We start from the raw sequence: 15,000 nt of genomic DNA, 5'->3' as shown, positions 1-15,000 counted from the left end.
CTTATATTTACAGATTTTATTTCATTATGTTGCAAACGATGACATCCAGATATATTGATACACAACTTTTACTGTGCGTGTATGTGCATTTGTGAGTGTATGTGTGTGTAAAGAGAGCAGTGAGACCACAGAAAACTGAATGAAAATCCTGTGAGGGAGCCCTCGATGGGTTAACAAGGCAGAGATAGCGAGCAAGAGGGCACTGGGCGATTCTCTGGGATGAGATACACACACACACACACACACAAACCTCATAAAAAAGGTGAACCAACTTCTTCCTCTGTTAAACTTCCTTTGGAGCTTGTGCCTGTACTCAGCAGCTTGCAGATCATTAAGGTCCAGTGAGTCTACTAGATAGCAAGTCTGTAAAAGATGTTGAAGGGACACTGGGTGAGCTTTGCCTCCCCTCTCAACTAAACATCAGAGCAGAGGAAAGATTCTCCTGTCGTAACATACTAACACACACCCACCAACCCCCCCCCCCCCCCACACACACACACGTACATGTGCAATTGCCCACAAAACCTCATGTGATTCAACTGAGAAGCTGCGTCCTTTTTACTTTCTTTAACTTCTTCTGGAGAGCCGCTACCTTGTTATTCTCCATTATTTTCTTCAACGTTCTCCACCAGCAATAATGCAGTGGCAGACCAGTTATGGAGGCATTGAGTAAAACAAAACTAAACACATCGTTGACCCCTTTCATAAGGGGGTGCTGTGACTACCCATCACCTCAAAGCAACCTTTGACCTGATGGGGAGTCATGGCAACAGTATGCAAATTTGTATATCTAAACAACGTTGAATGTTTTTTTTTCTTTTTTTGTTAGAGTCACCATGCAAGAATACTTCTTTTCTTTGAGTGTGTTTGTGTGTCAGAGATTGCGTGACATTTATTAAGCGTACCCTACATCCAGAATAATTTACACAAAAGGACAATAGTCATCTTAATAGGGCCTGACCAATGAAGAGGAGGGGTGGGGGTGGGCAGGGAAAGGGTAAAGCGCCTTGGTCATCTATGGTTTTGAGTGCGAGAGGTGAGGAGGGACTGGGCATCTGAACAGAGAGAAGCAGGTGCCGGAGAGGATTGGGTAGGATAGTTTTTTGTTTTTTTTTGTTTGTTTTGTTTTTCTCTTTCTTTGGGGGGAGCGGGGTGGGGCAGGGCGGACAGAATAAGTGGTTGTCTCAGCGACACTCCCAGACTTTGACTGTCTGATCGACACTGCCTGTGACCACATAGGGAGCAGTCTTGTGGAAATCTGCAGAAGAGGAAAGAAGTTGTTCAGAAATGTGATACAAGTTTGCCAAACATCTTTTCATCATGGACCCATATTCAGTATTTGCACTAGTTAATCTCATATTCATATAAGATGTTTGAGGAGCACCAGATAATAAACTGCATCTCACCCAAAGAGGTAACAAAGTGTTCATGGGCACACAAGGTCTTCATGCAGCGTTTGTTCTTGTAGTCCCAGATCCTAATGGTTTTGTCATCAGCGCAGCTCACTACAAATCGTCCTCCGGGATGAAACAATACCCCACGTACCCAATTGTCATGTCCAACCTAAAGACATCAAGCCATTAACACACCACACTCTTCATTCTGAAGCAGCAACACAAAGTCATAAGCCTTCCCTTTTACTACTAACCAGAGTCATAAGGCAGATCCCAATGCTGACGTCCCACATCTTAATGGTTTTATCCCTGGAACCAGAGAGAAGGAAGGGACCAGGTTTGCCACTCTTCTTACTCTGCAAAACAAAAATAAATACAAAAAAGGTACATGAGAAACAGTGACTGACTAGGTCATTGGTATGACAGTATAAAGTATTAAATTGGTATGACAGTATAAGTATTAAAAACCCAGTTTTAAAAAGACTGGAGAAAAAAGAAAAGAAAAGAAAAAAAACCAAAAGCTAAAAAGAATGGATAATCAAATTTAGATGCCATAATAACAAAGTTAACTTCAAAATGCGGAAGGAAGCAGCTGAAATACTTTGTTAAACAAAAGCTACAAAAATCTTCTGAAACTACAGTGAATTACCAATTAATACAATGTTCTAAATAAGTGAGTTTTTAATGAGGTAAGCAATAAACATTTTGTTACATAGGCTGGAAGGTGATTGTAAGTAAAAGGACTGCATTAAGCTGGTTTAAGTCATATTTATCTGATAGATTTTAGTTTGTTAATGATGAGTTTTCATCACACACACCAGAGTAAGTCATGGAGTTCCTCAGGGTTCTTACTTTTTACATTCTCCATGCTTCCCTTAGCAGTGGAAATCGATACCATGGTGTCTAGTAATACTAAGTGGATGAAACTCAGATTTACTGATCCATGAAGCCCATTAAATCAGTTTGTAAGATTACAAAGATGTCTTACAGCCTCAAGGACTCTGATATTTTTCCTTTTAAAAACACAGACAAGCCTGAGGTTGCCATCTCTGGACCAGTAAAACTTAGGACACAATTGTCTGGCATTGTAAACTGGACAGCTATCCCAAATACACCCTGAAAAGTCTCCATCTGATCTCAAATGCTGCAGCGAGGGTTCTGATTTGACCTAGCGGTACAGATCCTATTTCTCCAGTTTTAGCATCTCTACACTGGCTCCTTGTTAAATCTAGGATAGAGCTTAAAATTCTTCTCACATATAAAGCTCTCCATGACCAAGCTCCATTGTATATCAAAGATCTGATAGTTCCATATATTCCAAGCATATCTCCTCGCTCTCAGACTGCAGGTTTACTTGTGGTTCCGAGTCTCGAAGACTATGATGGAAGGAAGAGCCTTCGGCTTGCTGGCTCCTCTCTTCTGGAATCAGCTCCCAGTCTGGGTTCAGGAAGCAGACATTCTGTCTACCTTCCAAGATTAAGTTTAGTATGCTGCCATAGTCTTAGACTACTGAGGGGTGTCCCATTGTGCACTGCGGACTTCCTTTTTGTCCCTCTGCTCCTTATCTTTCATGTATAAAGGTATTACAGGATAGGCATCATTAATGCATTTGTCCTCTTGCAGGTCTTCCTGGATAAAAGTTGCAGTATGTGTTAACCTTTCTTTCCTGTCCTCTCCGCTCCATCCAGTCAAGGCAGATGGCTGCCCTCCCTGACACGGGTTCTGCCAGAAGTTTTTCATTCCTGCTAAAAAGGAAGCTTTTCCCTTTCCACTGTTTCCCTGTGCATGTTCAGGTTTAAGGATTTGTTCGAAGATTCAATGCAATCAGTTGCTTTTCCTTATCTAGGCTATTTATCATGAATTTGCTCAAAGTGATGTGTCTGCAAAGTGCCCTGAGATGACACTGTTGTGAAGTGGTGCTTTTCAAATAAAATTGGATTTAATTAAATCAGAGGAAATAATCCGTCTCATAATTATCTGGACTTAAACAGCTGATCCTTCGCTCTCACACTTTAAATGCATGAACCTCCTCAAGAGATAAAAGTCAGATCAGCAGCAATATTATTTACCTCTGAGCCTGTAGCTTCCAAGATGGTGGGGTGAGCACTGTCAGGGGCCCAGGCAATACACTCTACCACATGTTCATGTTCCCGCAACTCGGCTTTGCACTCCTTTGAGGCGACCACCCAGACACGGACTGTCTGATCATTGGAACAGCTGGCGATCAATGAACCGTCTTGATTTGGGCGAACCATCCTCACCCACTCCCTGTGTCCTGTAAATGTCTTCACACAGTACCTACGGATGGAAAATCCCACAAATACGCTTACAAAAGAAGCACTTTTAATACGAAATCATTTAAATTAATGCATTACTGTTGAAGATCAAGTCAAGATCACAGGGATAAATTCTGAAAACAGAACCTCGGGGTGGAGGGGGAGGGGGGATTAGTTGCTGCATGTAAAATTCTATCAATCTATATAAGAATGAAAAGTAAATCATCTCCCTATCACTTACCCAGTAGCTACCTCCCACATTTTGATGGTCTTGTCTCTGGAGGCAGACACTATGTGGTCACCATTTGGCATAATGCATACAGATGACACGTTGTGATCATGGCCTGGAAGAAATAGTCAATTCTTGAGATGCCATCGGTTAGAGCGAATTTTTATACCTAAACTTCTCTCAGGCGTGTCTAAAAATACCTACAGCTAAACCAACCTAAAGTATAACAATGCTAGGCAGTCATAGTGAAACTGAAACCAACAAGAAAGGCATATCTTATTGGCATCATTTGTAGTGAACCGTTTTGAAGGAAATCTTCTCATATGCTTGGGAAAGCTTTGATTAAACTGAAGGATTTGTTGGAATGGGCTGTCCTGCAAACATTGCACACTGTTAAAGAAAAGTTGTCTTTGGTGATATGAAATATAAATACTTGTAAATTGATTTATAATGTTTGCTCTGTAAACTAATTTGCGTGATGTGAAGGAAAAAAAGGAGTTAAGTAGTTACAATCGTAATTTTTTAACCAATGATGATCTTATTTAAAAAAAAAAAAAAGTAATCTCTGACTGAAAGACAGAAACCATTTATAACTTAACCTCTAAATAAACTGGCAACATAACAAAACCTATGAGGTTAAAACATTCTACTTTTATTGTTAATTCCTGATTTTTTTATTTTATTTATCACAATACATTAAGAAATTGTTCGAATTTGTCTTAAAAAAAGAAAAAAAGGGATACAAGGTTTGAAGTGTAAAACCACACCTATGTTGCATCAGGTCATAATGGATAAGCTAACAAATGGGGAAATTTTCTTGGTGCTTTTTTTTTGTTTGTTTGTTTTGTAACCTACATTATTTTCTATAGAGGTTTCTTACCATGCATTGTTCGGATGCACTCAAAGCCCTGAAAGTCCCAAAGTTTAATGCTCATGTCAGCTGAACAGGAAGCCAGCAGTTTTCCCGTCTGATCAAAGGAGATATCCTGCACAGAGTCTGTGTGGCCTTTGAGGGTTCGCTCAAAGTCCCCTGCCTCATAGTCCCACACCTAAAATATCAGACACATAAAGCTGTCACAGAGTCACTTTAGTCAACAATTATAAAACAGAACCAAATACTCTATGAAACTAAACAATAATGGTCCAAGACTAAATCTTAGCTCTCGAAAAGGGCCTGACAGCACAAACATCAGCCTGTCTCCATGTAGATGAGTAATAATAAAATTAACAACAGTACGTAATACTAATCAGACTGAGGAAGAATAAAGAGCAGGGAAGGAAGGAGGGAGGAAGAGAGGGCAGTGTTAAGAGTTTGGTTGAAGCAGAGAAGCTGAGGATAAATCAGGAGAGCAGCCTCAGATCTGCAGTACAGCTTTGATCTGAAGGGTTAGATCTGCAGTGAATGTGCTGCAATGCTCAGTGATTTTGCTAATAAAGGCTGCTTCACACAGTCATCACTTTGGGCAGTGAAGCACTTGGGTAAGATGTTACCATCTGCCTTCAAGATTTTTTTTTTAAACCATGACACCAAGATGATAATGGGCTACATGTCATCATATAGAAGATGAGAAAATCTTGTTTAAAATGTGTCAGAAAGATAATGTACTCCTACAGGGATTCTACATGCATTATGGAGTGTGCAGTGGCAAAGATTTCATGATCACTATACTAATATTTGTCTATGACATCAAGGTGTGACTTTAGATCAAAGTAGGCTTACTATGATCAGTTGTATGCAGTTACAACTGATGAGCGAGGCTGTCATACTGGCTCATACCTAATAAAATGCCAGGGAAATGTTTGGAAACACTGACACACCTTGATGGTAGCATCCTCAGAGGCTGTGACCATGACAGAGAAGACAGGGTGGAATATGACACGCGTGACTGGAGCACGGTGCCCACTGAGGGCGTATCTCTCTGGAGGACGGGGGATCCACTCCTTTGGATCTCTCTTCTGACCCACAGAACCTCCATGTGTCATCTCCTCCTTGGCCTCATTAAGCTTTGACTCCAACTCCATAACCTGAACAAGAGTCAAGGAAGAAGACATTTCCAAACTTGTCAGCAGGTACCAATGCACACATACACACACAAAATGTATTCATTTATTTGCATGTGTATGTGTGTACGCAAATACTTGTAGACATTCCTTACTTTTTTCTGTAATCTGATAACTGAGGTCCATTTCTTTTCCAAAAGCCCAGCGTACTTCTTATCTACCTCTTCATTCTACACGGAAAGACAGACACTTAAACAGGAATCCACTTCATAAGTAAGTTTTTATTTCTGAAGAATGGTTTTCGTATTTATTATTTTCAAGCTTATGTCTGTCCTCACCATATCTAATTCTGCTTCTTTCTTGAAGGTGGAATAGGCTTCTTCATATCCATTGGAACGAAGATAGTCTGCTATAGCCCGATTTCTAAAAGGAAAAAAAACAAAAAAGCAAAAGACAATAAGAGGAATTTTGTACGATGCTAACCTTGCATTTCATTACCATTTTCAGATAAGGTCCTAACACATTACAGCATCTACTCCAGCTGTGTGTCCAGCTATGATGCAATTTTAATTGCGTATTCTATAAATTAATCAATTCTTCATACACAGTCTTACAAAGTTAATAAATATTGCCTCCACCTCAACAGAAAGCATAGCTCCTCCTTTAAATAGGCGAGATCACATCCTATGGAGCAGATGGAAGTGACTGGAGTCAGGTTTTACAATTCTCCCTTAAATGTCAGTAAATTTCAGGAAGTACCAGAGCAAATTACAACCTTTCATAAGGGAACATTAAATGTATGGACCAAATTCGGAAACAGTGTTTGCGCTGCTATGGAAACCAGAAACTTTCCACAATGAGAACTGAACCCAGAGCTAGACGCTACAACGAGAGCAACCCACAAGCGTTAGAAACAACCTCAAATATGGACATACATATGCAGTTATATAAAAAGGGGAAACAAGTTTTTATTAGATGAAGAATAAATATTTAATGAGTAATGATGCTAAATTTAGGCTGAAGCTTCAAGACAGAATGGCTGATAAATGCAACCCTGTTTAAACTGCCGCAGACATTAAGCATGAGATCAGAACTGCTGGCAAAATTCCCTAAGACTTAAAATACAGATTTTTAAACTAATAAAAAAAAATATTAGATGTTCTTGAACAGGACAAAAACAATACTATATGAAAAAGTATTTTTAGTTACTGGCACATATTCTTTCCATACAATCAGCCAAGTAGTAACAGTGCACAAAGCTGCTCATGTTAACCAGTCATCAAAGTTCCTCCTCCTTCTCCTTACCCATCCCCCTCTGCTTTGCTCCTGTCGTGTGGGCCATGAAATATTCACTAAGCAGCTATCAAGAGAAGCACCTTGAAGCTCACATCTCTTCACAGTTCCCTACAAATTAAACATGCTGTGGAATTTCATAAACTTCTGCATGAATGTGTTCTGGATGACTTTTCCCACACAGATGAACAGCTCCCCACTGTTTCTACTTCAAAGGAAAAACATGTAATGTCGAGTTGTGCTTATGGCCAAACTTTAAAAAAGCATTATTCAAAAATGAAATATGCACGCACATTTTAGTACAAGCACTTCTCTTCACAAGCACCACTCTTGCTTGTGTGTTATCTGCATGTGCAATGAGCCTGTATTCCTACATTTAAGGACACTCACAGTTCATCTCTTTGTCTCTGTGACAACACCATGTTGGCTGCTGCTCTCTCCCTCTCACGGAGGTGAGGATGAGGTGATGTGGGAGAGTCTGGCTGGGATGTATGTTGTGGGGTGGAGTCTGGTCCCCAGAGATGTGCGTTTTTTTCTCTTCAGAAGCTGAGAGGTGGCAAAGACACTCGAAGAGAAAAGTGACCTGGAGAATCTGCTGTCAACCAGGAAGATGCCCCACAGGTATTTACAATGATCCAAATGTCACTCACTGATCAGACGTGCCCATCACCTGAAGGAGAGAAAACAGAGAAAAGTGGGTTTATAGAATTGGGGAGATTTTTAAAATAAAAAATAGATAAATAATAGGCACATAGAAGAAAAATTAGGAGAAAGAGAAAAACAACAAATTGGTAAATACATCTATGTTGTGTACTTTTCAAATTAATTTTAAAATTCAATTAGATGAGGGGGGAAAATAACAAGGTATGCTGGCAAAATACAATATAGGTGAATAAAGCACATAAGCAACAATGTATAACATTTAAACAATCAATGTCTGAAAGCAAAACAGAAAACAATTCCCAGTCTTTGTTGCACTCCTGTTTGTGTAGAGGTGATGATTTTTTAAGCCTACGTGATATCAAAATGTATATTTATTGACTGGAGATTTTCTGGTTTCAATGGAACAAGAACATTTTACTTATGTGTTTACATTAACTTCAAGTTAATGTAGAAATTATATAACTTTATGCTAATATTAGTATCAATATGTAATACAGCGGCAAGGGGGCAGCAATGAGCATCAGGTAATAATGTCAGGCTGGAATACTTTGGCAAAAAAAGGAAATGTGCAAGCAATTATCACCCTAACCTGAACTCCACAAGCTCATGATGCACAGCTAATCCAACTGATTGGTAAATAATAATCTAGGTTTGGTCAACTTTGTCCTCCAGCTCAAAAAGGGAAGAGATCAACAAATCTTAGCCATAAAGTGTTGATAATAATAATACAGACTTAGCTATTTATACCAAAGACAGATATCAGACATTTTAAAGGCTTTATAAAGGGAATTCAGACTTGTTTGTTAATTCTTCAATAATAAAAGGGAACAGTAATCAGACTATGACAGTTACAGAAATGCAGTAAGCAACAACAGGTAAATCTTAATCAAATTGTGGCGTCATTAAAAATTAACATTTCAACTGCAGATTCTTAATTTTTGCTTCAGATCAGTAATTTTAAACACAACTAAAGACTCGCTACAGTCATAAACTTAACCTGAACCATAGGATACTGTGAAAGAGATAACTTTAAGAATGTATTGGTCAATCCTACTAATCTTACCTGAATGGCTTTGTACCAGCTATCCTATCAAAACACAATCTTATGTGTGCCAGAGATACCAATTATAAAATTTTCAATATCCATTTTAAGTTCAAATCTGACAAAACAAAATAATCAACAGCACATTTTCAAAATCCAAATGTACTATTCAGTGATTGGAAAGTAACTTCCTGAGCTTCAACTCTGCTGGAGTCTGGGGCCACAAAAGCATTAAGCTGCTTAGTAGTTTGACCAGACAACACAAAGATTGTCTGTGTATGCGTGTGTGCGTGTTTCTAAGTGACAGAGACCACAAGTCCACCACAGAGCTGACAGTGCAATGCAAAGAAGGGGCTGGATGGTAGTTAACAGGATTAACGCCAGCCATTAAGAAGGGTATCTGAATGTTTTGGTCACTGCGCTTGACTGCACCACTGTCTGTCCACTGTTCTCCATTTCACAAAGCAGATTTCTTTGAGAAAAAAAAAAGAAAAAAAAGTTTAATTATATGCTAGTATATTTTTGGCAGCACATATGTCTAGCATACAGATGAACAATTAATTTCAGAGGCATCACAGCAGCCTGAACACAAAAATCAGTGATGTGCCTGAAGTTTCCAACAAAAAAGCCACCTCTCAGACCGGCAGGCAAGTTAATGAGCGGACAGAAAAGAGAAGTATTATTCAGGAGTGAACAGAACTGCGAGTGGTTCAAAAATAGCCATTTGACCAAACAGGCCACGCTCCAAACTATTACGTAACCTAGTCAATCTCTGTGGCTTCTGCACCTGCTTAAGACACCTTAACTGTATGTACTGTATCACAAGAACTGCTCTGAAGAAACACAAAGACACACTAAGCTAAGAACTGCAAGAGAGTGCATCATCGCACTAACAGATAAATATGCAGTTATCTAGGCTTAGTGTTCAGAGGGAACATGATCGGTCATAAATCTGAAACAGTTCAAGGTTCTATCAATGGATCAACTTATCAAAAATGATTATATAACAGAATTGAAGGGTGACGTATGACACACAATGGACCACACAGTCCATTTCTCTAAAATAACATGAAACCTTTGAATAAATATGTGAACAGATAAGGTTATATGTTTTAAAAACAGGAGGGATGGAAAAAAGTTGAACGGTACTTAATAGGCATTTGTAAAAAAGATCATTTTGCCCTTTTAAAAACACCTAAAATTCATTGTAGATACTTGTGAAGTGGGTGCCTTAAGTGACAGAATATTAAGATGAAGGTAGTCATGACTTTGGCTTTGAAAATAGTATTTCATAATGCTTATGTGATTAAAATTAAGACAGTTGTTATTATTCAAGTTATAAACAAGATGAAAATATGACAATACTACACATTTCTGTTGCAAAACCATTGCAAACTAGATAATTTTGGATTCTTAACCAAAACAACATTAGAGTAAGTCACATTTGTCTTTAATAGCTCTGAGAATCACTACAGAAGGCCCAGTCATGCTCCCTTACATTGTCATAAGCACGTCCCTTCGTAGCATTGCTATAAATCACCTGTCATACTTCCACGTTTTAACGTTGCTCTGGTTATGAAGTCAATTCATCCTGTAGTGGGCAGTGCTGAAGTCAGAGTGCACCTTTGCATTCTGACTTCAGTTTCGGACACCGTTTGGTGGCAGTAATGTGCAACTATTAAGTTCTTGCAACTTTCCAACACACTAACATAGCCTTTCTTCAAAAGTTCCCGCCATATATCCAGTGGGAATACACTTCACCTTGATCAACACACACTTATCCACTGTTTAGTTAATGTGGTCCACAAAGATTAAATCTATTGGCATACATTTCCTTCTTAATAAACTGATAGTAAATGCTACTTTAAACACTGAGTGATTATCATGATGTTGCCAAGATCTTTCTGAAATGTTTTTATTTAAGTACTATACATAAAATAACTCATATGATTATCCATGATGAGATTACCAAGCTCTGATGATCAGATTTAATTCAGATGCTGGCAAAGAAGAATAAAACAGCAAACACCTAATATCTCTCAAGCTTCACTATGACACAAAGCTAACCCGCTGTATCTATCTCACATTATGTCAAGTACATAATAGTTTTGGATTTTTGATCATCGATTGTAGAATGAAAACATAAAAAGAGAACAAGATGAATAGGTCTCTTTTAGGCAGCAATATCACATTGTGACGTCAGCTGTTACTAATTTCACTTGACTAAAAAAGTGTCAAGCAGAGTTAACTGAGCAAAAACGTGTAGGTGTGACACCAGTTCTTCAGTTTCAATCTTTAATTCTGTAAAATGTAGGAACTTCTTCAGATTTTAACTTTTGCGTTAATCAGTCGTCAAAACCCCAAAAACATATTCAACTTGCAGAGGCGCAACTAAAAACTAAAACAGCAAATCTGCACAACGAATAAATTGGAACAAAAGGAAGACTGTCATTGCTGCTTAATAAAGTATTGCCAGTGCATTTTTTTGTCTAAAGACCAAGGTTAAAAAACATGATTAAATAATTAATACAAAAGTTTCATTCCTCGGGTGGGGCAACCATTTGGCATCATGTTAACAGTAAACAAAACATGCCTCACTTATATAAACCATTTATCAGCATTTAATTTTGTTATTTGGAAAAGACAGCTTTGAAATAAATCTATCAAAAACAAACAAATGAAATCATCACAATGCATTAACCTAGGTTATATTTCACTTTCTGTCATCAATAACTGTGACAGCTGATCTAAGTCCAAAACAGTACCTTCTAACTAAATCACAGAGGGATATTTGCCTACAAAATCCTGCATCTGTTTTTTTTTTTTCCAGGCAACTCTCAACAATATAAGGTTTGTTCAACCAATGATATCTTCGAGTTCAAAGTACCCTCAGCCTTTGATATCAGTGATAACAGTCAAGTTTAAAGTGCGAGTACTGAAATCAATGGCGAGGGATGCTAAAATAAATGTGCCAAAAAGTTTCTTTAAAAGCTTATCCCAAATCCCAGATTGATTAATGTGCAGTCTTCCAATAAAAACAAAATAAAACCTTTAAAAAAAAAATTTAAAAAAAAGAAAAGCAAAATTAGGCACTGATCAAATGCTGACTGGGTTAAATGGACCTGGGAGAGCCAATGCCAAACAATTTAATAGTAAAAAAAAAGAAAAGGAGCAGAAACAACAAATAGCAAAGACTACTGTTAAGAAAAAAAAAAAAAAACCCCAATAAAATAAACCTGCCCTGAATAACTATTATGCAACATTCAACATTTACTTTCTCACATTTGTCACTTATAAATTCTGTATTTTCCACACCAAAGTAAAGCTACAGAATAACGAAATATTTGCTTTATTTAAAAAATAATAAAAGTGCTTAATTTTTTGTGTCAAAGCAACAACTAAAAGACAAAGAGAAAATGGCCAACAATCAAGCAAGTAATGCAGTTTAGAGCCTCAGAATAATAATTAGCAAAAGGAAAAGCACTCTAGATTCTTTCCAGATATGCAAGTGTAGGGTTGAGGACAGTTTAAGTTGAGGACAATTTTTTATTTTACGATAAATGCGGTAAGAAATAAAGAAATATGAACTGATGTTTAAAGGTGAGTTTGATGTTTATTTATATGAAAAAAACATGGGTAGAAAAAATGCTGTTCTAGATTAAATTGTATCATGAAAGAACAAGGAATAGGTTGCACTTGACTATTACTTAAATCAATCTGTAAATAAATAATCATCAATTAAATCAAACTATTGTATTCAAGAATTGTGGAGAATGGTTAATAAATACGCTTGACAGTAAATATAATACCAAAGGGACTTTGACCCTGACTGGAGCACCTTCAGCAGACAATTTGTCTACTATTCTACAGGCATGGACCAATGCATTCAATGCAACGTCCTCAAACCTAGTATTACATATTGACTCAATTTGTGAATATCAAAATCAGGACAGTTTTCTTCAATATTAGTATATAACATTGATTTCTTGAGCTCCATCCTAAAAGCAATTCCTCTGATTTGCAATGTGCTTGATAGCAACATTTATTACCTAAAATCTATTAATTGAGAGAACATAGATAAACATCTGGCTCGGATGGCCTCTTTCTCAGCTTCTGGGGAGACAAGGGCAAAGTTGCAGCAATGGCTCAGCAACGCCCTTTCCAGCTAAGTTAGCTTAGCACGGTAAAACGGAGCTGTCAGCTTCAGAGCACTGGATTAATAGTATTAAACTCATCTCAGAACGCACACAGGCCTTTTGTTTATGGTAATAAGTAGATAATAAACCGCTAGTTTAATGAAAATAATTAATTCGTAAACTGACATTAGGAAAATCTTATTACTAAGTCTGATTAACACTGTGGTAATGTTAGGTGATACACGCAGTACAGAAAGCCCATGATTTAACTATTCAAGTATAACAATATAAAATGTCATGTTTACGATAGAAATAAGGTCTGTCTTCACATTAAAAAGTGTACATTTTGTTATGACAGCAGCTGAGCTAGCATGGACAGCTAACGTACCACGTTAGCTCATCTACACACTTCCATAAACAGGCGATGCTAATGTTAGCCAAATGTCCAGCAAAGCTTCAAAACAAACGCTGCGATTCAGGCCAAGCGTTCATTGTTGGGAGCGGTGCTGGATTTAAATTCAGTTTTACATTGAGTAGGACTGAAACACATTACAGTTTTATCATATTAAGGTTCAGTTTCTAAGTTAGTGGTTTTCACAATGACAACTTTGCTTCTTAGCTTAGCTTTGGGCCTCTCCGCCATTTTGAGATCGGACCGGGTAAACGCAGACACCGCAGTCGTCAAAATAACAAGTCTTACTAAGTACAAAACAAAAGAAAACGCTGCTGTCCGACCTTTAAACTCACCTTTTCATACATGCTGAATCTCATATTCCCATGACGGGTCTGGGCATTTAGTGGGACACTCTGGTTCGGCTGCAGTAACGTGACTTTTTACATCACCCGGCACGGACGGTCAGATTTTCTCCTCTTGGTACCACCGCCCCGCCCCGCACCGCACCGCACCGCAAGGCCCTAGCTAACGGTCGCGACTGAATGTCGGTGGCGCGCACGTTGAGGTGGGCGGTGGCGCGCACCATACACACTTCGCACAAGATACTTGTATTTAAAGCAAAACAGACCAAAAATATGAATTACGTTGTGTTGTTGGTCTGTTCACGAGTAGGAGCTTTTGATGCAAAGATTGAAGAAAAAAAAAAAAAAAGTTGCTTAGTATCGAATAAAATAGTTACCGTTTTGTTTAATTTTCTTTTTTTGGAGGCAGGTTATCTTAATTATACACAAGTGAGCAGAGGTAAGACTTGAGCTAATCTTACCCAAGGACTAATCATGCACCTGCTCCACAGATGGTGAACAGAGCAAGACAGTTACGGTTTACATAGAATCAGGATTACGTAATCAGATTACAAACAACAACAACAAACATTGCATTTATACACCTGTAGATGAAGAGTTTATTTATATTTTTGTGTGATTTTTGTTTGTTTGTTTTTTTTTGTATTGCAAAAAGTAAACACAGAGCCGCCATTGTAATATTTGTTTATTTGCCCAACTCTGAAAGCAGACTGAGCTAAATTGTTTTAATTCATGCAAAATATAATTCAGTTAATGATGATGGTTAAGAAAATCACTATTATCTCTTGGAACACAGAATTTTGTAATTATTTTTGTGTTTAGTATAAGTACAGTATTGTCAGTAATTGACGTGAAAATAATATCATGAAAATGATAATATGGAGTAAACTGATGCTGACTTGAATTTAGTAATTTTAAAATCACAATTAAGACCATTGTATTCAAATCTATTAAACTTTTACGGTACTGTGGTGTATTTCCATATTTAAAGTTGTGAGTTAACACTTTGGAGTAACACTAACATTTAATTTAACAAACTTGAGTGGAGCAACTAGCATAAAGCACAAGTTCAAAATGCAATCTTATTTTCAGCTGTGGGGACCGACAGAGGAAGACAGTCTTCCCTGATTATTAATGGCTCTAATTTGATTTGAATTGTAATTGGCTGCTTCCACATTTTCTAAATATATTATCTTAATATTCAGGTACT

At 37.7% G+C, this 15,000-nt stretch overlaps 1 protein-coding gene across 1 annotated transcript; it reads right to left on the bottom strand.

Annotated features, from left to right (window-relative positions):
• Nucleotide 1: 1 nt before the first annotated feature.
• Nucleotides 2-13,970, bottom strand: LOC306761484 (lissencephaly-1 homolog A-like). Its single transcript, XM_079247676.1, has 11 exons — nt 13,782-13,970; nt 7,584-7,863; nt 6,239-6,323; nt 6,056-6,130; nt 5,718-5,924; nt 4,780-4,948; nt 3,912-4,014; nt 3,464-3,692; nt 1,649-1,750; nt 1,407-1,563; nt 2-1,258 (listed from the first exon to the last, which is right to left on the bottom strand). The coding sequence occupies exons 2-11, from the start codon at nt 7,613-7,615 to the stop codon at nt 1,185-1,187; spliced, it is 1,233 nt and encodes a 410-aa protein (XP_079103802.1). The 5' UTR covers nt 7,616-7,863; nt 13,782-13,970; the 3' UTR covers nt 2-1,184.
• Between the last annotated feature and the right edge of the window lie 1,030 nt (nt 13,971-15,000).

The sequence above is a fragment of the Telmatherina bonti genome (genome assembly GCF_933228915.1).
Source record: "Telmatherina bonti genome assembly, chromosome: 10".
In the NCBI taxonomy this organism is placed as follows: Eukaryota; Metazoa; Chordata; class Actinopteri; order Atheriniformes; family Telmatherinidae; genus Telmatherina; species Telmatherina bonti.
This window is presented reverse-complemented; position numbering and strand designations above follow the sequence as displayed.

Bases quoted from the DNA above. Each gene is read 5' to 3' on its own strand.
- LOC306761484 (XM_079247676.1), bottom strand. From the start codon at position 7,615: ATGGTGTTGTCACAGAGACAAAGAGATGAACT. The intron at 6,131-6,238 runs GTGAGGACAGAC...CTTTCCGTGTAG, and splicing joins AAGAAGCAGAATTAGATATG to AATGAAGAGGTAGATAAGAA. The intron at 3,693-3,911 runs GTAAGTGATAGG...TTCCATCCGTAG, and splicing joins ATGTGGGAGGTAGCTACTGG to GTACTGTGTGAAGACATTTA.